Raw genomic sequence first — 25,155 nt, 5'->3', positions numbered from 1 at the left:
CACACACACACACACACACACACAAAGAATATTGTAGAAAATGGGTCCCATATCCTAATGATCTAGCACCAAAATATATTTCCCTAGGAAGTGAATTGGGACCACTCTACAAGCATAAAGCAGCAGGAAGTTATGCTTCTGTGATCTTAGAGGCATTCACTTAGCACAGACACCTAGTGATATAAGGTGCCCACTAGAAGGAATACTTGTCTTTTGTTGAATGACTGAATGAATGTAATTCCAAGATGCAAGTAGGAAAAGGAGAAACAGGGATGGCTTTTCTTGCTCAAGGCTTGAACTGCACATTGAATTAATTATAATCATAATGATTTTATTGATTGATTGAGACAGGGTCTCACTCTGTCACCCAGGCTGGAGTGCAGTGGCACAATTTCAGCTCACTGCAGCCTTGATCTCCCAGGCTCAAGTGATCCTTGCACCTCAGGCTCCCAAGTAGCTGGGACTGCAGGTGTGCCTCACCACAGCCGGCTAATTTTTATATTTTTTGCAGAGACAGGGTTTCGCCATGTTGTGCAGGCTGGTCTCGAACTCCTGAGCTCAAGTGATCTGCCTGCCTCAGCCTCCCAAAGTGCTAGGATTACAGGTGTGCACCACCATAATGATTTTATAGATGAGGAGCTTCAGAGCCTGTGACAGTGGATCGAGTCTCCTTCAGCTTAATCAGGGTACTGAGCATCACCTAAAGTCAGCCAATAGAAAGCAAATGGGCTATGGGCAACCCAAGGAACTATAATTAGAAACATCTCTGTATGAAACACAAACTAGAAGAAAATTTTGTTCAAATTCTCCATGGAGAATATTTTTATTTATTTATGTTCTTCTTGCATACTCTAAAACGCACAGTGTGAATTGCCCTTCTTCAAAAACAGTTGTGAGCCTGGTCACTTTATCTGAGATCTTCAGAAGGTCTTCGGAAATGTTGCCTTAGGTTTCAGCTAAGCGAGTCACAGAGATTGGTCATCAGCTACTACAAAATTACAGGAGATCTAGTTATTATCCAACAATTACTAGAAAAGCATTGAGAACACCAGACGTACAGCCAGACAGAGAGGGTAAGAGAAGAGCAGATGCTATTTAAGTAACAGGATTTCCATATATATGACTCTATGTACAATCTTAGAATTCTTTTACAGACAGTAAAATGCTTAAATCATTATTTTAAGGGCACTCTAATATAAATACAAGTCTCACTAATTTTAATCTTTTCTCTTTGGCTCACAAATGCACGAAAATACCATAAACGTTTTCAGAACTTACTTCATTAATATATAAATAAGATACATTACAAATGGGAAGAAAATACAAGACACCTCTTTAACATGGTACATCTCTGAATATAAATAAGCAAATATTTCATTGACCTACAATTAAACAATCATTGAAATCATGACACATAATCTCCCCCTCCCGCCACCAAGGTCAGACAACAGTAATTTACACAATCTACACAAATTAATGCCTAAAAATACAGCCATAGTACAACAATGACTCTGCTACTATTTTCCCTTAACAGAATGCTAATGGGGAGGGTGTGACTTGTCATCTGGTGGTGGTTTTTCTCATCCATCAGCACTTCAGGTGGAGAAACGCTGACAGTGAGGTCGATTCTCACCAACAGCATTTCCCTTGGCCCCTAGGACATGGCGTTTTGAAAAACAGCTTTCCTGGAGTTATTGGACAAGCTGGTTGGCAGCATGTTTAGCTCCTCGGTAACTGCTGAAGGTAAGGTGAATTCTCTTGGAGCGGGAAACATGCTGTGGTCTATTACTAAGCCACACTCACTATACATGTATATATAGAGAGAGGTATGTATAACTGTACATATATACTCTGTTCCTAATGTGCAACTTTTTAAAAAAGAACACTATTTCCTGCTAACTAAACAAACAAGCTTTAAGTAATGTTTTAACAATATTCTTCAAGATATTATGTTTTCCCTCAATGAAATGGCCTATGTGTTTCAGCAACATAAAGAGGTTTGTTCTGGAGTGCCAGAGGGAAAAGGCATTCCCAGAAACTCATGTTCTGCGAAGGGTGATTACAGATCCTGGCCCAGTCTTTCTATCTCCTCAATGAGGAAGTCAATGTCAGACTGGGTAGCGGCTGGGTTAGAGATGACCATCCGGAAGAAGTTGGCCTTGTCCCCCTGGGGCTGGTAGCCAACCATGGTCGTGCCTGACTCCATCATCAGGGCTTTGATTTTTGGAGCCACCTTGTGATGGAAAACACAAAACAAAACTCAAGATTGATATTAATACCCTTTCTTTTTAACAATTGGACCCAACTTGCATTTTACTATTTGTGTTTACAATGACATAAAAGCAAAGAAATATTTCATATCCGGGAATCTTTGGGGGCTAATATCAAATGACTACCTGGTCACGGGTTCCCTCAGAAAGTACCGTGCAACTGAATTTTGAAAGTCAGTCATGGAACAATGATAGTAAAATAAAAAATGAAGACAAAACCAAAAAAATCTTATAGACAACACCACAAATTCAGGGTTTTGCATAACTCAGAGCCCAGGATACTACCTGGCACATAGATTGTGTTTAACAAATATTTGTTAAATGGTTGGATGGATTAAATGTTATATAAATTAAATATAATCTTAAGAACCCTGGATAAGATATAAACTGGATATAGAAAACAGCTAGAATGAATCAGCATTACAGTTTGCTTGAACTTAAAAGGTTATTGTAACAGACACAGTTTAATCTAGAATGTCCCTAGGAATATGCACATTATTTCCTTATCCTGCGTAGGGCTCCTTTAATGAAGAACATCAACCAAGGACAAGGAGACAAGATGCATCCTTTAAAAGTTCCTGTGGTAACCACAGTAAGGGGGTGATGCAGGCTCAAGAGGAATAAAACAAGATGGCTCTCCACCACCCCATTACTAGAAACCCATGCCAAGGCTTTATTTTTTATATTTCCCCCACTAGAAAGGCACATTGGAATGAGGATGTCCTGACCAGCCAGAGAAATTGCAGAGGATTAGATGAAACAAAAAGCATGTCTATACCTTGTGTAGCTTTTCCCGTCGTTGAGGGCTGTCTGGCACACCCCTGAGGCTTTGTGGAATATACCAAAAACAGACGTTTGTGTGCTCAGGCTGCAGAGATTTTAACAGACAAACAAACAAAGAAAATTATGATAACTTGAGAGAAAACTGTTCCCAAACCAATATACATCCTTGGTGAAAGTCTCTTAGACCAAAGAAAGAGGTTGAATGTTCATCTCAAAGGCAGTGTTACTTCCACACTAGGGAGAACAATGCCTCATTTATCCAATCATATCTGGCAAGAGAGCTGTTCCCTACAACCAATTTTCTAGGTAACTAAGGTTACCAACTTTAAACATTAAAATGTTACAAATAATTACATTTGGGCAATTTTTTAAAAAAGGTATCCATCTGTCCATCTTGTCATATAGAAGATACTTGAAACATAGTTTATGGATGCTGAATATTTTATTTAGTTTATTATATTGATACTGAATCTTTTCTTGATGAATCAGGACTATCATAATAAACATTAAGACTGGTTATATCAATTAATAGAATTGCTCCTAAAAAAAAACCCAAAAGACTGGTTCTACAGCATAAGGTAAGGCCTGCTGAGATGCCTCAAACTGTTTAGTGTCCCTCCTGTAAAGATTCCGTGCTTTTTGAGTTCTGTGTCTTCTTGCTATAGTTTTAAAGTTTTCTTCCTAGTTGCTGTTTGCCATTACTGTGCCTGTCTCTAATTGATTTGAGATATCACATTTGTTGTTTTTAATCTGCTATTAAGAGTGTTTAAAGTAGTATGTAAATGATCAGAGCAGTGTCATTGATTTTAAACTGCCCGGGGCTCTTTTTTGTTCATTTGGTGATTCACATGTGTTCCTAGTAGTTTAGGTTGCCTGATAAATAGAATAATGTTGACTGTAGGCAGTGTTATATTATACTGGCTTATAAGTGGATTTTCTTTTATTCAACACTGGCTCCTATTCCATCTTTCTTTATTCAAGTGTGAGCTCCATTGGGTCAAAGAAAGTATCTGTTTTGTTCAATACTCTAGAATCTAGGTCCTAGCAGGAGGCCTGGCACATAGTGGATACTCAGTAAACTCTGACAGATACTTTACTGTGTGCAGTATGCACATGAACTCAGGGCAGAGACAATTTTATCTTGCTCTCCTCCTTATGAATCTATGTTAAGTAGAACCTCATTTTAGAACAAGTCTTGGGAGGTAAGAATATACCCACCCTATAAGCTTCTTGGAAATGAAAACCACTTTATCATTTTTTAAAATTTCTAAGTTATATATTTTTTTCTTATAGAGACAGGGTCTTGCTATGTTGCCCAGGCTGGTCTTGAACTCCTGGACTCAAGCAATCTTCCTGCCTTGGCCTCCCAAAATGCTGGGATTACAGGTGTGAGCCACCATGCCCAGCCTGAAAAACACTTTGTCATAAAGGTTCAACACAAAACAAACTCAAGAATGATGAAGGATTCAGACCTGTCAAGGAAAGACCTCTTGTATGCCCAAAGCTGGCCAAGAACAACACAGTTTTAAACGACATAAAGGAAAAAGTCATCCCAGTGCTACCAGAAGAAAAGTTCACAGACAGGTAGGAATTAAAGAGAGGAATTAAGAGTGTATAAGAATAAAAATTTTGAAGCAGTTTCTGACAATATGGGAAAATCCAGCTTCAGGAGCTTCCCTCAATACCTTTTCTGGAAATACTGTGTACCTGGTCCAGGATGACTACCTACCTCACCATCGAAAACCATCTCAAATTCTTCTCTGTTTTTAATCTTGGCATAGAGGTATTCAGCCAGTTCCAGGCATTTGTTGATCTGGTTTTCAAATCCCACTGTGCCCTGTTTTAAAGAGAAAAGTCATGTTTGTGGTTGCGTTTCCCTGTGATGAGCATTTGAGAAGGCTAGGCCGTCCTTGTCTATGGGAAATATACAAAAAAGTATTTTTGGAGATGGTTAGGAAGAACAATCTAATCAAATATGTACAGCTTTTTCACAGATGTGCATGGAATAAATAATGTGTGCCCACTTCCTCTTTGAAAGGCACTCCGGTCTTTGGGTAGTTATTCTCAACTGGACCTATGCCTGATTCTGGTTTGCTTTAGGATGGTGCTACTCAAAGTGTCATCTATGAACTGAGGCCACTCCACAACTGTAAACGATCTACAATCAAATGAGTGTAGAAATTGAGATTAAGCACAGGAAACTTTTATAGCAATTGGACAAAGGGATTTTGTCTATTGACTCTAATAAAAAATAGTGACTTGTTCCTTGTATGTTTTTAAACTTCATTTTTTCTAACAATTCATCTTTAGGGTACTGGTCCATGATAGGTGAAAAAAAAAAAAAAAAACTGGTTCTTCAGCATAGAAACTTCAAAAGATACTGCTGTAGAACTCATCTTCCCCAGCAGTAAGTCCTTGTGAAACATGTCCCATGCCCTGTCAGGCAGGCTACCTTCCACATAACAGTGTTATACCTTTTAGGTGACAGGCAGGCAGGCAGATGGGGAAGCCATTGGTCTCAGTATATGCCCCGAGATTGCAATAGTTACAACTATTGACAAACTGATTGAGCATGAGTTTCAAAAGCCAGCACAGCTGATTAATAACAGCAGTATGAGGGTTGTTGAGTGGGTCGGTGTTAACAAGGAGAGCAGATGCACAAGGCTGGCTGTGGATTGCTAATGGGCCTGAGCGAAGTCCAGCACTGACAAAGCATCAGCCTCTCCAGGTAGTGTCACTGCTGACCGTACACCCTAGTCAGTCCACTTAGGAATGAAGCCTGCACCAGGGTCCCATTTCAGCAACCAATCACTATGGAAAAAACCTCCAGCAGATGGTTCAAGAGGTTATTGTTAGAAATGAAAAAGAAGACACAAATTACTGAAACAGGCTATGTGATCATTATATTTCAAAATGACAGGACTCCTTTTTTTGTTGTTGCTATTTATGGTTTTTTTTTTTTGGTTTGGTTTTTTTTTTTTTTTTTTTTTTGAGATGGGGTCTCACTCTGTTGCCCAGGCTGGAGTGCAGTGACATGATCTCGGCTTACTGCAATCTCTGCCTCCTGGGCTCAAGTGATCCTCCCACCTCAGCCTCCTAAGTAGCTGGGACCACAGGCATGCACCATCACACCTGACTAACTTTTGTATTTTTTGTAGAGATGGGGTCTCACTTTGTTGTCCAGATGGGTCTTGAACTCCTGAGCTCAAATGATCTTTGCCTGCCTTCGCCTCCCAAAGTGCTGGGATTACGTGCATGAGCCACCGTGCTCAGCCTATGGCTATTTATATGTTTACAATTCCTATGATTACTTTGTAATAGAAATCAAATTCAGACTATTTCTATATTAAGTCAAAACAGAGCTGGGTGTGGTGGCTCACGCCTATAATCCCAGCACTTTGGGAGGCCGAGGCAGGTGGATCACTTGAGGTCAGGAGTTCAAGTCTAGCCTGGCCAACATGGTGAAGCCCTGTCTCTAGTAAAAATATAAAATTAGCCAGGCATGGTGGCGCATGACTGTAATCTCAGCTACTTGGAAGGCTGAGGCAGGAGAATTGCTTGAATCTGGGAGATGGAGGCTGCAGGGAGCAGAGATCGTGCCTCTGAACTCTAGCCTGGGCAACAAGAACAAAACTCTGTCTCAAAAAAAAAAAGACAAAATGACTTACCAAGGAAAAACTAATAATCTACCAAATTTTTCCTACAGAAGAAATATTTGACTAGAAATTTTGCTGGAAAATCTTGTTGTTTGAGTGTTAGTTAGATTCAATCTTAAACATAGAAATTATTAAAATTAATTTACAATAAACAAAAACAAGGTATGTAATATAAAACTATGAAATCAAAATTTCTTTTACTTGATTGCGTACAAATACTTTTGAAACAAATAGTCAAATGGTAATCCTCGCCCTCACTCATATTTTGGGAGAAATTCCAATAGTTAGCTTTTTTCCTTAGGTACAGAAATGAAACCCAAAAGGTTGATGAATGCAGACACAGCATGCTACCATCTAACAGTAGGATTTTTCACAATAACGTATACATTTTCCAGAATAGCGTATTAAGTACAAACAATAGGAAAGGTATTATTGAAGCAGAAGTTAAAACTGTCGTACATATCCCATGATGAGAAGCCTCATAAAAGACTTCAAGGGGTCGGGCGTGGTGGCTCACGCCTGTAATCCCAACACTTTGGGAGGCCGAGGCGGGTAGATCATGAGGTCAGGAGATCGAGACCATCCTGGCTAACACGGTGAAACCCCATCTCTACTAAAAATATTTTTTAAAAAAATTAACCGGTCGTGGTGGCTGGCGCCTGTAGTCCCAGCTACTCGGGAGGCTGAGGAAGGAGAATGGCGTGAACCCGGGAGGCGGAGCTTGCAGTGAACCAAGATCACACCACTGCACTCCAGCCTGGGTGAGAGCGAGACTCTGTCTCAAAAAAAAAAAAAAAAAAAGAAAAAAGAAAGAAAGAATTCAAGGTTCTACTCAGAATAATGCAGTAATTTTATTTTTTTAATCTCTTTCTCTATGCCTGCACTAAATAATTCCATCATCCCCAAGGATTGCTGTGGAAATCCTTATCTTGGCATAAGTTTTAGTTGTTCTAAGAAGACTTCATAATAGTTCAAATTGAGGAGACTGAACGAAAGGAGAGAGAATTTCACATAAGGAATAATTTCATTCACAAAGAAAACACAGTTAATTCAATTATCTAGATATTGATTCCACATGTAGTGAATTATCTGTGATATATCTTTGCCCCTCTTTTGCCAGCCAGTCTCTGCAAATTACGTTTCTGCTCTATTTTCTGAATTATTCCCTTCATACCTTTGCTTTCCACATCAGCCAGAACTTGAAGATATCCACGTGGCGGCCACACTGAATTGCCTTGTCCCCGGTGTCATAGGAGACATCATACTGCTTGTCTGGTTGGAAGAGGTATCCTGCACACATCTGGTTGCATCCTTGGAGTATACCCTATCATGCAAATCAAGATGGGTGCATCTGCATTTATAGATCAGAGATGTGGGTGGCTTTAAAACCAGGCTGGCTTGGAAGGAGAGGCTTGGGGACATATGCAATCTTTCTTCTGATGTCTTTATGAGGCCTTACGCTTGTTCTGATGACCTTTTCTAAAATCACTCTTGGAAAACTTGCCATCCCTTTTTCTCTGAGTCTCTGATTAGAAAGTGATTTTTCCATCTCAGATGCCATCCTTCTAAGGGGAAATGTGTGTGGATGTCTGGGATTGTTTCAAGATTGGGAAGTGCTATGGCATTCGGGGGCCAGGGTTAGAGATAGAAACTTCCTCAGTGGGTGGGATAGTTTCATGCTGTGAAGAATTTTTCTCTCCAAAAGCACTCTGGCAAAAGTCTTCCAACCTTTCCAGGACCTGCTATGACATGAACATGGATTCCGCGTATGAGTGGACTAAAGAGGCTGTGCAGATTCTGGCTCCTACAGGCTGGAGGCAGACTTTTTGGAATTCTTCTGTGTGCAGAAGTTTTACGGGAGCAACAATGCCTTGGAGGGCAGGGCCCTATTATTAGGCATGTGAAGAAGGGAATATGAGGCTCAACCATTTACAGCAGCTTTTGGGGCAACATTCCTTGTGGCCCTAAGTTGGTATTTGTAGTTGTTGTTCTGTCTCATTTATTTCAGTTCTTGGGACCACACATTCATGCTAAGAACTCCGAGTATGCTCCAGTGAGTGCTTTTAGTCCTCACTGAGGACAAAACTGATTGGATGCCTCACCTAACTGCTCTCACTTTTTTTGTACAAATATGAAGGAATACTCAATTAAATAATTCCCTTAAAGGTTCAGTTGCTGACAGACCCTGAGTACTGATCAAGGAAGAAGTGCAGTAGCCAGCAAGAGCCAAGAGAAGAAACCAGGTTAGCTGCAAGGGCAGGAAAGGACAGCAGCAGCAGTCTCTCAATGGGGCTGCCAATCTCGTGAGTCAGCCAACAAGTACTGCAAAGAGACCCCACGTGTGTCTCTTTTCGTGCTTTCTAAAGAATGTATGGGCTCCAGCATAGTTTTGGAGGGAGTACAGACCTTTTCTTTGACGAGAATGGCAGAGCACTGCAACAGCACACCCATCATCTTGTGAGGGTTCCAGGTGACTGAGTTGGCCCTGAAAGAAGCACATGAGACTTCAAGAAGGTGCAGGAGTCAGAAGGAGGCAACTGTTCTCTTGAGGAAAACACCACCCATCCCAATTCAAGTCAGTAAATATTATTCATGCCTATCCTCCTGAATTGACTAATCAAGTAGTAAACAAATGTTTTGCAGGCAGTCTCGAAGCATTACATTGCGGACTGCATCTTAGAGGTAACTGCTATTAACAATAGCTAACATTTATGAATAACTTATATGTCTTATTGTTTTGAGAGCTTTCAGGTATTACATCAATATGGTATCATGGTTAATAACTCAGGCTTTGGAGCCAAACTGTCTAAGTCTGAGTCCTGGCTCTGACATTTGTTAGCTTGGGCACATTATATAACTCTTATGTGCCTCAGTTTCTGTTAAATGGGAAGTGTGTACCTCACAGAATTGAATAAAGGACAAAATAACTTAAAAAATGTAAAATGCTTATAAGAGTGCCTGGCACACATAATTCTCACCACAACCCTATAATGTAGGTACAGTTATTATATATATTTTAGATGGGGAAGCTAACATGCAGAAAGGTTAAATATATTACCCAAAGTCACAGAGTTGGGAAGTGTTGGAGCCAGGATTCAAGTCCAAGGCCTCTAACTGCACAGCCATTGTTCATAACCATCCACTATACTGCTTCTCTCTAGGAGACACAGTGGCTTCTTTCTGCCTTTCTCATTTATAGGCTGGTGATGCTGACCTACCCACTTACCGGGCAGTATCAAGAGTGGTACCTAAAAGCAAGGCTCGACTGGACTAGTCTAGACTCTGACTGCCTAGCAGCATTATTTAAATGCTAAATGAGAGTGATTTTGCCAGTTTGGGCTGCAATGATAGCTTAACAAGCATGGTCTCCTAGCAACTGCATCATTCTGTCAGACATAATTAGATGGTTAAGGAGCACACTAGCTAGGGCATTACAGAAACAACTAAGTCTAATGTATGATGATTAAAACATGGGTAACTTGCTTGATTGGTTTGCAGACTCCTTCTCAAAGGCCTGGCCCATAGCTAGGTGCTGCATTTTAATACCTGTGAAGGATCTTTTCCCCTAGATAGAGCAATTGGCTCAGAATCATCCTGCCTCTGCTCTCCCTAGAGCTAAACCCTTGCCGTGAACTTTCAACCTCTTCATCCTGCTTAGGTCCTTTAGTTAAAGGACCTAACAAAATAATTTAGTGCATATGTGCATTGTGTTTCAAGGCAAAGAGAGGAAGGTCTGAAGATCTTTTCCCTTCAGTGTATAATAAAACCTTTGTGAAAGAGACCTGTGAAAAATTCTAAGGAAAGTTAACTAAGTGCTTAGCTCACTAAAAAGCATCAGTGTGAGGTCATATTTAAATGGTAGTGAATTTAATCAAATTTCTCATTGCTATCATTTACCAAGTTGTTAAAAAATTATATTTAGGTCTCATAAAATGTCTTAAATGGTTTTCTGCATATCCTAAAGGTCTGAAGTAAGTGATTCTTTGCTGCTACAAAAGGAAAGTAATAAGACATAATATGAATTCAATTTCCTTTAGAAGACGTATGTGATTTAAAATGTTAGAAAAGAAAAAGTCTAGTGTGAAATGTTTTAAGTTTTCCTAGACTCAAAGACAGAAAATTAAAATTGTCTGAGAAATCTAAAGTTAAGTTGGCCTGGCTCATCCAGAGTTTTTTTTTTTCTTTTTTTGAGACAGAGTCTCGTTCTGTCGCCCAGGCTGGAGTGCAGTGGCATGATCTCTGTTCACTGAAACCTCTGTCTCCCAGGTTCTAGTGATTTCCCAGCCTCAGCTTCCTGCGTAGCTAGAATTACAGGTGTGTACCACCACACCTACTAATTTTTGTATTTTTAGTAGAGACAGGATTTCACCATGTTGGCCAGGCTGGTCCTGAACTCCTGACCTCAAGTGATCTGCCCTCCTTGGCCTACCAAAGTGCGGGGATTACAGGGTACTACACCTGGCCCAAATTTTTTACATTATCCTCTGAGTTACGAGGTTGTCCACTTGACAGAGCTGGTCTCACCCATGTTGACAATGGTCTTTCAAAACTGAGACAAAAGTTTGGGGAGGCACAGTAGAGGTAACAAAAGCCAGAGTCCTGGCTGTGGGAGGAGCCCTGGGCGTGCTCTCCCTGCCTGCTCCATGTTCGCCTCTCCCTCCTTAGTCTGCTTCTACCTCTCACACCTTGCTCCAGCCCCACTGGCCTCTTTGATGATCCTCCCACTTGCCAAGAACAGTCCTGCCTCAGGGCCTTTGCACTTGCCACTCGTACTGCCTAGAATACTCTTCCACATATCCTTGTTTCCTGTCTCCCTTTATCGCAGTAACTGCTGATATGTTACCTCCTCAGAAAGGCCTCTGACTACCCTGTCTGAGACAGCATGCCTTGTCACTCACTGTTACCTAACCCTGTTTTATTTTTCTTTACTATGAGACAGATTAATTATTTGTTATGAACATCTAGCCTACTGGAATGTAAACTTCAGGAGGGCAAATCTCTTAGTTGATAACACCTTTCATATACTGCCTTATTTTTCTGCATTTATCAGATATGCATTTTTATTAGAAAAGCACCATAGGTGGCTGGAAGACAGGTAACTGAATATTCACATCCACCCCTACCTGGCTCATGATGGGTGCTCAGTAAATATATGCGGAATGAATCAATGAATCATTGTGACTTTGTTATGGATCAACACTTAGGAGTCAGGTCAAAATCATATTTGGCCTAGAACATCCACTGAATTTGAACAGTTAAAAAAGAAAATAAGTTAGGAGCTGAGTGTCCTGCCCTTTCTGGAAGTAAGCTTAATGAGGAAGAAGAGGAAAGTGAACCAGTGGCCCTTCCTGTGCCCTTGGCAAACTCTGATGGCCTCCAATTCCCCTCACTGGTTAGTCTCTCTCTTCTCCTACCTGTGTACCTGCAATTGCCTCCTGTTACACTTATCACATTGTGTTCTAACGACTTGTTTACTTGTCTTTCTGATTGATTGATTGATTGATTGTTATTAGAGACAGGGTCTCACTATGTTGCCCAGGCTGGTCTCGAACTCTTGGGCTTAAACAATCCTCTCACTTCAGCCTCCTAAAGTGTTGGGATTACAGGCGTGAGCCACCACACCTGGCGTGTCTTTCTCTCTTTCTAAATTGTGAATTCCTTCAGGACTCCTTTGACTGGAAAATAAATCATCCAATAAATGCTCAACAAATGCCTGCTGAACTAAAGTGAATTTAGACCGAAATACGATGCAGGGGATCAGGGCAAGGCAGCGCAGGCTGACATCAGAGCATGTCTGTTTGATGTGCTGGGTGGAAGGAGGCCTGGCGAGTTCTGGCCCATACCTTTCTATGCCATTGAGTTTATGGCGGTGCTTCCTGGACATGAGCAGCCCACCTCCCCAGGCAGCCTGTGGGGACAGAGAAAGGAGAGGAAGAGGGGAGCAGTGACATTTAAGAATCTAAAACTAGTCATTTTTCACTTCTAGTAAAACATGAGCAAGAAAGTACAAGGTGAAAAACATAAGTTTCTCTAAAAAGTTCAGCCCACACTGATTGTTCAGTCAGTTGTGATTCTTCATTGCTTGTCATTTCTTTTTCAAAGTTCCTCTGGAGTGTAGCTGCACAAGTGATACAGCTAGGTGAGGTCTGAGCCTGAGAAGCCTGAGGTGCCTGTTCTGCCAAGACCCAAAGGTCCAATGGCCTAATAGCCCAATGTGCTGTGGAAAGCCAACACAGTGAATCCCCCTCCGGGTGGCTCTGGAAGCTGCCCAAAAAACTGAGGCCTGCTGTCTGGTTCTTCCCGGAGTAGAATTCTAACAGCTCCTGAAAAACTCAAAAAGCAGCAGTTCCTGCTGGGCTTGGAGGTCTCACAACAGCTTATATAACAAGAAGACATTTTTGTGGGTACCATGATGCATGTTTACTGAATAATTGGGATGCCACATGATACACAGCCTTTGTTAGTCATTAGTTCAGTGGCAAGGCAGATTATCTTACTAGCCAATTGTGTGAAGTTAAATCCCTAAGAAAATGTGCAGAGAAAGAAAAAAAAAATACACCCAGTCACACATGTGAAAATGCATCTTTTGCTATTGTGAATAGTGCCACAATAAACATACGTGTGCATGTGTCTTTATAGCAGCATGATTTATAATCCTTTGGGTATATACCCAGTAATGGGATGGCTGGGTCATATGGTACATCTAGTTCTAGATCTTTGAAGAATTGCCATACTGTTTTCCATAATGGTTGAACTAGTTTACAATCCCACCAACAGTGTAAAAGTGTTCCTATTTCTCCACATCCTCTCCAGCACCTGTTGTTTCCTGACTTTTTAATGATTGCCATTCTAACTGGTGTGAGACGGTATCTCATTGTGGTTTTGATTTGCATTTCTCTGATGGCCAGTGATGACGAGCGTTTTTTCATGTGTCTGTTGGCTGTATGAATGTCTTCTTTTGAGAAATGTCTGTTCATATCCTTTGCCCACTTTTTGATGGGGTTGTTTGTTTTTTTCTTGTAAATTTGTTTGAGTTCTTTGTAGGTTCTGGATATTAGCCCTTTGTCAGATGAGTAGATTGCAAAAATTTTCTCCCATTCTGTAAGTTGCCTGTTCACTCTGATGGTAGTTTCTTTTGCTGTGCAGAAGCTCTTTAGTTTAATTAGATCCCATTTGTCAATTTTGGCTTTTGCTGCCGTTGCTTTTGGAATCAACCCAAATGTCCATCAGTGACAGACTGGATTAAGAAAATGTGGCACATATGCACCATGGAATACTATGCAGCCATAAAAAAGGATGAGTTTGTGTCCTTTGTAGGGACATGGATGCAGCTGGAAACCATCATTCTTAGCAAACTATCACAAGAACAGAAAACCAAACACCGCATGTTCTCACTCATAGGTGGAAACTGAACAATGAGATCACTTGGACTCGGGAAGGGGAACATCACACACCGGGGCCTATCATGGGGAGGGGGGAGGGGGGAAGGATTGCATTGGGAGTTATACCTGATGTAAATGACGAGTTGATGGGTGCTGACGAGTTGATGGGTGCAGCACACCAACATGGCACAAATATACATATGTAACAAACCTGCAGGTTATGCACATGTACCCTAGAACTTAAAGTATAATAATAATAATAATAAATAAATAAATAAAAAAAGAAAATGCATCTTTTGTGTTTCTGGGAAAATTTGGGATTAAGTCTCTTAGTTGACAATGCCTTTCATATACTGCCTTATTTTTCTGAAATGTAGCAGATATTCTTTTTTTTTTTTTTCTTTTGAGACAGTTTCGCTCTTTCGCCCAGGCTGGAGTGATGGATGTGGCATGATTCCAGCTCACTGCAACCTCCGTCCCCAGGTTCAAACGATTCTCCTGTCTCAGCCTCCAGAGTGGCTGGGATTATAGGCGCCTACCACCACACCCAGCTAATTTTTGTATTTTTAGTAGAGATAGGTTTTACCATGTTGGCCAGGCTGGTCTCAAACTCCTGACCTCAGGTGATCCACCCGCCTCGGCCTCCCAAAGTGCTGGCATTACGGGCATGAGCCACAGAGCCCGGCCAGATATATTCTTTTTAAGAGACGTGTCATAGATGGCTAGACTGAAGGCAGGTAGCTGAGGGTTCACATTCATGGCCACTTTCTGTATGTTGTATCTTCTATTTTTTCACTCTGAAATCATTTGTAGCCATTTGTCCCAACAAAGCTACCTGGGAAGGCAATGAGACCATATTCTAGGATGAAACACAGAAGACAGCAATCGACTAGTAAGGAACTGGATGAGTCCCAGAGGATGTTCCATGTCTGTGGTGTGTATCAGTTGTGAATGGCTGGCTAGAGTCCAGACAAGAACTGGAACTAATGTGGTGTGGAGAGAGGGCTGGCTGGGGCGTGGAGAGAAGCTTGAGGCAAATCATAAAAAAGAGCTGCCTCTATCCCCGACATGGACTGGCCTCTCTGAGTTATAGCACTTACATCTACATGCAGCCAAAGGTTGTATTTCTCACATATATCTGCAATCTCTTGTATCGGATCAAAAGCTCCATAAACAGTTGTGCCAGCAGTTGCATTGACATAAAAGGGAACATATCCCTACAAGGTAAGACAGATACAGACTGATTAGTGTTTTTAACCTTTCTCATTTGCTGATTTCCACAGGAAGCAGAATTGTATAACATTTATTTCTAACAGTAATTGGCAAAGCTTATGTGTTACCAGATACTACGTCTAGTAGTGTTTTGTTGGCTCATTCACTCATTCATTCATTTATTCAACAAATATTTTTTGAGTGCCTTTTATGTGCCAGGCCCTGCCACAGATACTAGGGACTCTGCAGTGAGCACAAGAGATAAAGAATTCTGTCATTGCGGAGTTTACATTTTAGTGGCAGGTGACAGATAATAAGCTAAATTAAATAAGCAAAATATACAATATGTTTGATAACAATAATTTCTATGGCAAAAAATAAGGCAGGAAAGAGTAATAGTAAGTGTTTGGAATGATGGTCAGGTAGTTCTGAATATATTGGAATGATGGTCAGGTAGTTCTGAATAGCATCATTCTTTTAAGAGGTTGTGTTGTTTTAAGTGTATTGATATAATAATTATACTGAAACATTGTGGGGTTTGATTGTTTAAAAAAGGTCTATACACTGTGAAAGCTGATACACTCACTAACAGTGGACATGGTGAAATGTTGACATAAACAAAAAATAAATGAAGGAGTAGAGTAATAGATCTAAGACAAATTTGGGGAAATCTGTGAATCTTAAGCTTTTCTTTTTTCCCGAGACAGGTTCTTGTTCTGTCACCTAGGCTGGAGTGCACTGGCACGATCATGGGCTCACTTTAGCCTCTACCTCTCCAACTCAAGCAATCCTCCCACCTCACCCTTCTGAGTGGCTGGGACTATAGGCGTGGACCACCACACCTGGCTATTTTTAAAAATTTTTTGTAGAGATGTGGGTCACCCTATGTTGCCCAGACTGGTCTTGAATTACTAGGCTCAAGGGATACTCCTGCCTCAGCCTCCCAAAGTGCTGGGATTACAGATGTAACCCCCTATGCCAGCCCTGCCTCTTAGGCTTTTGTGAAGCTCAGCTCCACCTCTGTTCCTTGCTCAGTCTTTACAACACTTAGACCCACCTCCTGTGCCAAGACCCCAGCAAATAACTACAATTAGAGAAGGAGGTATAAGAATGTAACCGAAACAACCATGTGTTGGTAAGTGGCCTGACAGCTACCTGGCACTGACTTGTGGATACATCTGTTCTATGAGTTTTTTGTTTAATAGAGTTTGTTGAGGCTGGATTTGCCAAGTACCATGGGCCATCTGCCAGGGCATGGAAGCACTTTGCTAAACAGAATCCTAAGCTAAAATGGCATTTGTTAAAATGAGATAATACCCAACAAGTAGTAAGTAAAAAGTTCAATTAGGCTATATCTTCATGATGCTCAGGGAGTTGATTTATTGAAGAACATCAAACCAATCAGTTGGCACCATGACGACAGGACAAATAGTTTAATGACCGAATTTTTCATTGTTTAAAAAATCCCTGATATTGTGTAGATGCAGCTTTAAAACCAAATTATTTTACAAGTTGGAAATAAGCAAATATCTAAGAATAGAGTTTTAGAAGCACAAGAAAATTGTCTCATATTATCAAGGACTTTTTTGTCTAGAGCAGAAAGAAGGTATTTTTAAACTAGGGTTTAGATGCACCACAGAGTACATACCTTCTGTTTGGCTTCAAGAATTTTTGCCTCAAAATCAGCTGGAATTATTTTCCCCCTATAATTATTGGAAAAGGAGGGAAATTAAAATGAAGAATCAATGAGATTGCACATGAAAAAAACTTTAGCAGCAGCAAAAAGCAATTTAATCGGATATTTTCAACAGACCATTAGCAGCTTGGCACACTGTACTGAGCCAGTCTTTAAGCACAATAAAACAAATTTAACAGATGAACACATTTAATACATCAAGAACCTAATATTCACTTTCCCTGCCTACCTTTCATTGCACTTTATCAAAATCACATTGTCAGTTCCAAAGCCAAGTGCAGCCCCAGCTTTCTTTATGGAATAGTGACTCTGCAACACACAGAGGCTCGAGGTTAGAAGTTGGGGAGTCCCCTGAAAAACACCTCTATCCATGAGAAAGCATCCCCGACTCACGTGTTCTGAGGTGAAGAGTACCAGTTTGGGCACAGCCGCCATGCCCTTTGTCTTAACTTCCGGGAAGTACTTGTAGCGAGCAGCCATGATGCTGTACATGTTGGATATGGCGCCCCCTGTCAGCAAGCGGACATATTGGGAGGTGTTGAGGCTCTTTCATTACTGTTTCTAAAAACGAACGCTGAGCTGGTGTCTCAAGAGACAAGGGAGGTCAGGAAGCGGAAGGATAATATCCTGATAGGTTTTGCTGGCTTCCCTATTGCTGGGGCTTCCCACTGGACCCTTTACCCTGGGAATACAAGTAGTCACACTTATTACCAAAGCTATCTAGGCAGTTTGGCTGGAGGTGATTCATGTACTTCAGTGCCCTTTCCACCTGAAGTCTAGACAGAAATATAAGAGGTAGCTGCATCAGTGGCTGCAAAGGGATAGGTGAGTTATATCCTTCCTGCTTTACTTTCTGCTCAGTCTATTTACTGAACAAAGATGAATCTGTTCCCTGAGTTCAGAAAGACAGAGAAAGAAAGAGTAATGGAGCCTACAGAAAGAAACAATGATATTTCTTGGTTACCTGCCTAGGTGCTCTCTTCAGCCCAACTGTTACTGAGTCATTTAGGAGAACTCTAAGTTTATTAAAATAAGAACAAACTCATGTTTACCTAAATAAAGACACAAGGAGAACTGACATAACTATGTATGTTTGGCCAACACAAACTAGTTAGTTTTACATTAATTATCTGACAATTAAACTTAGGCAAATTTTGGCCTGCTTGAATTACCTAGATAACTGCAATTCTTATTTATTCTTTTCCCCTTGTACACAGTCACACTGTCTCTGACACCATCAGAATACCTATCCGTGTTTTAAAAATTCTTATTTTATCTACTTCAAGCTAGAGATTCAAAGTAGATATACTATTTTGACTGAAATAAATCAATTAATTAATAATCTTGATTCACTGATCCCCAGCATAATCGAACTGCTGTTGACACAATGGAGTTGTTTAATAGTGAGACCTTGTTTCTAGAAAAGAAATTTTAAAACAGCTGGGCATGGTGGCACATGCCTATAGTCCCAGCTACTTGAGAAGCTGAAGCAGGAGGATTGCTTGAGCCCAGGAGTTCGAGGCTGCAGTGAGCTAAGATCACACCACTGCACTCTAGCCTGGATGACAGAGTGAGACCCTGTCTCAAAAAAAAAAAAAAAAAAAAAAGGGGGGGGGGGGGGGGGTGTGGTTCTTTAGTATGATCTAGACACAGCCTTTGTCAGTTTTTATGGATTTATGCATAGGCTTTGTTAGTTAATTCATACAGAATGTAGCATTTTTGCTAGTCTTCATCTTGAAAAAAATAGCAAGTCAGAGTATCCAAAAAAATTTTAAGGCATTATTCTTCTACAAACCTACTTCATATTTTGTATTCTTGAGAATCCCAAACCTTGAGAAGAGGAAGAGAAGAGAAACCTACCAGGAGAAAATATCCCATCACCATCTTTACTTGACCATCCAACTATCTCTCTCATCTTCTTAAGTGTTATTTGTTCCATGAGGACAAACACTGGTGCAATTTCATATGTAAACCTGGAAAGGTGGTAAGAAAAAGGATGAAAGAAAATAAAGAAGTCAAACCATTTATTTTAGGAACACAGAGGATTGGTTTAATATTTGTAGTTGGGTTCTAAAAAAAAAAAAATGCTGTTCAAAACCACTAACACGATTCATTTCCTGGAAATGCATTAAGTTGCCAATCATAAAATGTCAGAAACCAGCCTGGGTTACTGAGAGAGGTGGTGGAAGTGCCAGCCCTGTGATACTTCACCAACAAAATAGATTCTAATCTGAATGAAATGTCTTAGGCATGGTCCACTCAGAGGAATAGAAGGAAAGAAAATGACTTTTCTGAGTCCCTTTTACCTCTAAGATTGTAGGACAATGCAAATGTTAATTGAAAAAAGCATTCCAAGTTCTACGTAAAATTGGTTTACAATTTGTTTTTTAAAAAAACTGACTGCCAGTTGCATACTTGTAGAATATATAAAGCCAGAGCCAAAGTCTATCTTTTAAAAATAATGTAAACATCTGAAAGCTAACTGTGAAGATAATTGGAAATATTGACCCAGGTTTTAAAGATCTCAATATAATTATCTACACGGTTTTTCTACTAATAATCCTCAAGGACAGCTATGTTTCTATAATTCTCTGAAGTCAATATCTGTCAAGAATAATTCTAAGTGATGATTTTCTAATTACAAATTATAAATAACAAGAAGACAGTCAACTGGCATACACAGCTAGCTGTGGGCATCAGATATCTTGGCAGGTTACATTTGTCTTCTAACAAACTGATTTAAAAGTAGCAAGCAATGCTCTTTTCAAAGCAATTCAACACAGAGGCATAGTCTGGTAGACTAATCATTGAAACAAGATCGTGAGATCAAACGTGGAGCCTAAGAAAAAATCAAGGAAGGTCTGTCTGCAGAAAATTAAGCCAGAAAACAAAAAGGTATTTACTAAGCTCTGAGGCTCTTTGTCTTTCTTGTTTTCGCTTGGCATTCTTTAGCATTAGAGTCTGTGGGCTGGGCTCAGATCATCCTCACTGAAAAGAGATGCCTAGACTGACTCAGCTAAGTGACATAGGGAAGCTTTATCGCTGGTTAGGGTGTTTGAGCCAAGTGCTAATGTTGAAGACTAATGGGAATTCTTGCTTGCTTCATGTGAGGAAAGGCTATTTGTAAGGATGAGATAACTATTGTTGTACATAAGACACAGGTGAAGCTACTAAGTTTTAATTGTGGATGAAAAAAGCAGTCGAATTAATCACATGGAGGTAAAAGAAGACAAAAAGATCCTGAAGGATCCTCAGATATGTTGGTGGAAGTATTTTATTTCCAAAAAGAATATGTCCATTTTCCTTGGGAGGCCCCTGGAAATTTAGGAGGAAGACCCTTGGAAACCATGTGTGCAGTTACCATCACCTCTGGAGGTCACAATCATGCTTTGGTTCTGCTCTGAGCCCCATCACCGTAGCAACCAACACTCCCTCATGTCTGATGGCCTGATAAAGGAAGAAGAAGAGAAGGATTCCTGGTTTAGCCTGTGCTGCCAAGTGTACCAAGAGGCAAACTCATGATGGGCTTTTAACCATTCTTGAACAAATGTGTTATTAATGGTTCCACTGGTTTTTGGAAATGTTGACATGACAAAAGTGTTTGCATGGCGAGGAGATATGGTGGCAGTGTATGTGCTAGAATCTCCAGTACTATATAAGAAAGCTCTCTGGGGTAAGGCAAGGAACAAGTGAAATCACATACCATAATATCAGAACCATATCAAAGATTGGATGAAAGTTGGCTTAGGGTCAAGTCAATGTTGGCCAGGCAGGAACCACATGGACAAGGGAGAGGGAATGGGACTGAATATCAGGCATAGGTCCCACTCCATGCTTCAGATTTAAAACTAATTAGGCCCGAGGTTTGCATGAATTAGCCTCCCCAAGGACCAGGAACATGGCCATTACTCTCAGGATTAGGAGGAAGAGTCTAGAGAGTTTATCATGATCTCATCTATTTCAGGTTCCTTATCTATGTCAGGTACCTGATTCCTAAACTTTCTTTCAGTTCTATTCAACAAATACTTACTGAATGACTATTCTCTCGCCAGGTGACATCCTATGTACTAAGGAAACTAAGATATTAGAAGACACCATTCTCAACCTTGGGGAGGAAACCTACTAGGATGAATCTAGCATCTGGTTCTTGGCCTTAGCGGCATCCTGTTTGATAGTTCCCGCCTGAGTCCAAAGGACCAATTTTCCACTCTTTTCCTGACTCATGAGCTTAGTCTTGACACTCTCTCCTGAAAGCTGGCATATCAGTCCATGGCTGCTGATCCACAGCCAGGCCTGACAAATGGGCTGTCATGATGTTCTTCATTCCTGACACCTCTTCTGACCCTGCCGCCCCATCCTGGGCCATGTTTACAATCTGTGCAGTTGCACCCACAGCCTTAAAGAAGGCCTTGTAGTTCACCTAAAACAGTTTTTAAAAATTTTTATTTTCAATTTTTTTTTTTTTAATTTTGTGTAGAGATGGAGGTCTCACTATGTTGCCCAGGCTGGTCTTCAATTCTTGGCCTCAAGTGATCCTCCCGCCTTCACCTCCCAAAGTTCTGAGATTACAGTTGTGAGCCACCATGCCCAGTGGTTCTTCACCTAATTGGAATCGCAGACCCCTTTGGGAATCCTAGGAAATCTGTAGTCCCTCTCTCCAGGTAAAAAAATGAAGATAGGCATATCCTTTTGTATAGAACTATAGGAGATTCTTCTTTTGCAACCTGGACTCCTGGTTGGGTACCCTTTTCCTAAGTGACTGATGAAAGCAAATGAAGTCAAGAGATCAAAGGTCAAATATGAATTCAGAAGAAGCTGGTTAGATGCTAAAGTCAAAGTACAAGATTACATTTCAGAGTCAGAACCAGAAACTAAACCTGCCAGAAGCTCTGGGTTGAAGCATAAGAACATAGGATTGGAAGTAAAGATTTAAAACAGTAGGATGGTGGCGTTTATGGAGTGACACTAAAGGAGCATTCTGAGCATGTCTATATTCCAAGTCGGGAAGTGAGTCAGCCCTTTTTCAGGGGTTCAACTCACCTTCCCAGAGGGGTTCACTCAGAGCGAAGGCAAATTGACTGTCAACAAGCTGTAGTTCTTGTGTGGCAGAGTCTGCTTGTTGCTAGCCATATCAATTTTCCCTTGCTTTGTTAAATTTTATTTGGGGTTGCTGTTCACTCAGATCAAAGACTATATTTTCTACCCTTTTTTGGTATGGTCATGGACTAAGTTCTGGCTAAAGAGGCTTTATGGAAACGTATGAGACTTCTGAGAAGGTTTTTTTTTTTTTTAAATCAAAAAGGAGTATGTCTCTTTTGCCCCTTCCCTCCCCTACCCTCCTCTCCCTTCCCCTCCCCTCCTCTACTCTCCCCTCCCCTCCCCTTCCCTTCGTTCTTCCCTCCCTCCCTCCCTCCTTTCTGAGTTCTGGAACACAGGAGTGGTGGCTGGAGCTCCAGCAGCCAGCCTGTACCATAATGCAACTTTGAGGATGGGAGCCATGTGCTACAATAGGGATTAGAAAGGCACACAAAATCTGGATCCCTAGTGACTGTCAAACGAGGAACTTCTTTAATGAGAGAAATAATCTTCCATGCTGACTCTATCCTGATACTCCTCTTGACCTCTTCTCCTTAAAGATGTGGCAGGTAGCACATCTTCACTTTAAAAGGTAACACAGCTGAGGGGAGCTTAGGGAAACACTCTACTATCCAGATGATGAGAGACGGAAATAAAAGAGTCAGGAGGGTCTCACATAGCAACAGTGACTGTGCGGTGGTTGCCTTTCCTAGGTGCACACACTGTACCTTGTATACACTAGGCACTTAGGACTGGAGCCATTTTTAGTCTTCAGAACCACTCTGTAGGATGGATACTATTATCCTCCATTTTCCTGATGAGGAAACTGAGGTTCAGAGAAATTCAGTGATTTGTTTTAAGATCTCCAAGTTAGTGTGTTTCATCAGAATTCCAAGTCTACGTATGTCACAGCTGCTTTTCCATGACAAACGAGAACTGCTTACCGCAGGCTCCTCTCTAATGACCTGCCCAGTGGTGTAAAATGATGAATAACTCCCATAGAGAATTTCTCCTGGATATTTTCTATGAAAATAAAGTGCTAGATGGTTGAAATCATAACCTCGTAGCAAAGGGTTATGATAGATCTTGCCATTAAGATTATGCATTGCCATTAGATGTTTGAGGGCAGGCTGTTGTTTACACTCAGGCCCTGCTCAACCTGCACAATTGTGCTTGGTGGCCCTGTTTTGGAAGAAAAGAGCTGTAGGTGCCTTGGACAACTACACATTTATGAAGTTTTTTTTGGATCTTCACTGAGTTGTTGCTTAGAAGAAGAATATACTGCAAAGCTATGTGCAAAAGCAGGTATAAAGGCATGGACACAGACGTTCTTTTCTTTTTTTTTGAGATGGAGTCTCGTTCTGTTGCCCAGGCTGGAGTGCAGTGGCAGAGTCTCAGCTCACTGCAACCTCTACCTCCCAGGCTCAAGCGATTCTCCTGCCTCAGCCTCCTGAGTAGCTGGGATTACAGGCGCCCACCACCACACCCAGCTCATGTTTGCGTTTTTAGTAAATGCAGAGTTTCACCATCCTCGAACTCCCACCTTAGGTGACCCACCCACCTCGGCCTCCCAAAGTGCTGGGATTACAGGCATGAGCCACCGCGCCCAACCTATGGTCTTTCTATTCTAATAGTCAGACACCTTGCACTTTGCACCTGAGTCAGGTTATTGGATCATTTAAAGAGGCTATGACTGAGGAATATAGTTCTTATTTTCTATGTCAGCTGTCACCTAAACTCAATGGGAGTACAGGACCAAAAACCAGGCATTATCACTAAATAAATCCTGCACTGCCATAGAAAGATCCTTTTGCCATTCTTTCCCAGACTTATTTTGAACACTGTTCCCAATCGGAGAAGGAATTGTCACAGGGAGCAAATTTTGCCTCAGCTCCTGACAGTGCTGCCACATTTCATGATCTTCCAGGGGAACTGGCTTAGAACAATTTCTAGATAATAGTTATTACTTCTTTAGACAATGCCTGTCTCTAGAACTGACAGAAACTATTTTGCTATTTTAAATAACCTTCTCTATCGATCTGTTGGAATCAGATCATATTTTATAAATATCTCCCATTCAGTACAGCTGCAATTACTACATGTCATTTAGTTGGATTGGCCTTGACCTCAGATGGCTGGGACACATTTTAGTGTTTTGCAGCTGAGCTAAGAGAAGAGTAAAAGACTTCGGTTTTATGAACACATGCCAAAGAAGGAGAATTTGTGGGATTTTTCTGGTTGAGGAATATCTGGTCATAAGTGGTTGAAAGGGGGGAGGTCCCTTATTTACCTTGAGACTGAAGACATATATATACATGGAAAAAGCAGCTGAGAGCCCTGCAGAACACACACTTAAAGGTGCTGAGTAAATTCAGGGCCTATATTAATATGGGTACTTGGATTTTAATAGATATGTATTTTTTACTCTGTTTTTCTCACTTATTTTCCAAATAGTTGAGTTAAAAACAACTATATTTCCTAATTTAAATTGTTCCTTAGTGCTAGATACTACAATTAAGCATTAATGTCTTTTCTCAAATTATAATTAACTTTACTATGATGTCTGTGCTGGCTGGTATATTTTTATCTCAAAAATCACAATACGGTAAAGATTGCTAAATGGAGCTTTTTGTTCAAATTCCAAGCAACTGTATCTTTGACCTGTATTCCTCTTGGCCCTTTCAAATCTCAGTGACCCAACATGGACACTCCATGAAGCTAAGCATGACTTGCAAGGAGGGAGCATGAAAATCATTTTAGTTTTTCAATCAGTTTAATCTTTTATGCCTTTTAGCACCAAAGGCTTCACTTGTCACATTTGCTCTTTAAAATTTGTCACTGTTGTTTTAAATTAGCCAAGAAAACAGGAATTCTTAATTAATAGAAACTTTTCTGAATATAGTTACGTATTTTAAGTCACAGCATTAAATAGCTTTAGAATACACATGGGTCACTATATAATTTTAAATGCCCTTCAGGTTTTCTGGCTGAGAGCAGTTTAAGAAAAACAGAATACCTTAAACTTCAATAATTTACATTCTATCTTGATATCAAATGGAATTTCTCATTTTAAGCAATAC

General features: G+C 40.7%; 1 protein-coding gene across 2 annotated transcripts in view; it reads right to left on the bottom strand.

The window, feature by feature from the left end:
- Positions 1-793: 793 nt before the first annotated feature.
- The window catches only part of GAD1 (glutamate decarboxylase 1), a 46,134-nt gene continuing 21,772 nt past the window's right edge, over positions 794-25,155 (bottom strand). For both annotated transcript variants that reach the window (XM_009182424.3, XM_003907590.4), the window contains exons 7-17: positions 18,860-18,972; positions 17,393-17,508; positions 17,229-17,308; positions 16,952-17,006; positions 15,192-15,308; positions 12,553-12,617; positions 9,116-9,194; positions 7,884-8,033; positions 4,783-4,890; positions 3,049-3,138; positions 794-2,233 (exon numbers count right to left, since the gene is read on the bottom strand). In XM_009182424.3, the coding sequence (XP_009180688.2) occupies positions 2,060-2,233; positions 3,049-3,138; positions 4,783-4,890; positions 7,884-8,033; positions 9,116-9,194; positions 12,553-12,617; positions 15,192-15,308; positions 16,952-17,006; positions 17,229-17,308; positions 17,393-17,508; positions 18,860-18,972 (1,147 nt within the window). In that variant the 3' untranslated portion in view covers positions 794-2,059. The remainder of the gene's footprint in view (positions 2,234-3,048; positions 3,139-4,782; positions 4,891-7,883; positions 8,034-9,115; positions 9,195-12,552; positions 12,618-15,191; positions 15,309-16,951; positions 17,007-17,228; positions 17,309-17,392; positions 17,509-18,859; positions 18,973-25,155) is intronic.

This window comes from Papio anubis, chromosome 10 (assembly GCF_008728515.1).
Source record: "Papio anubis isolate 15944 chromosome 10, Panubis1.0, whole genome shotgun sequence".
NCBI lineage: Eukaryota > Metazoa > Chordata > Mammalia > Primates > Cercopithecidae > Papio > Papio anubis.
The sequence above is the reverse complement of the archived record's forward strand: the minus strand, read 5'-3'. Positions and strand labels throughout refer to the sequence as shown.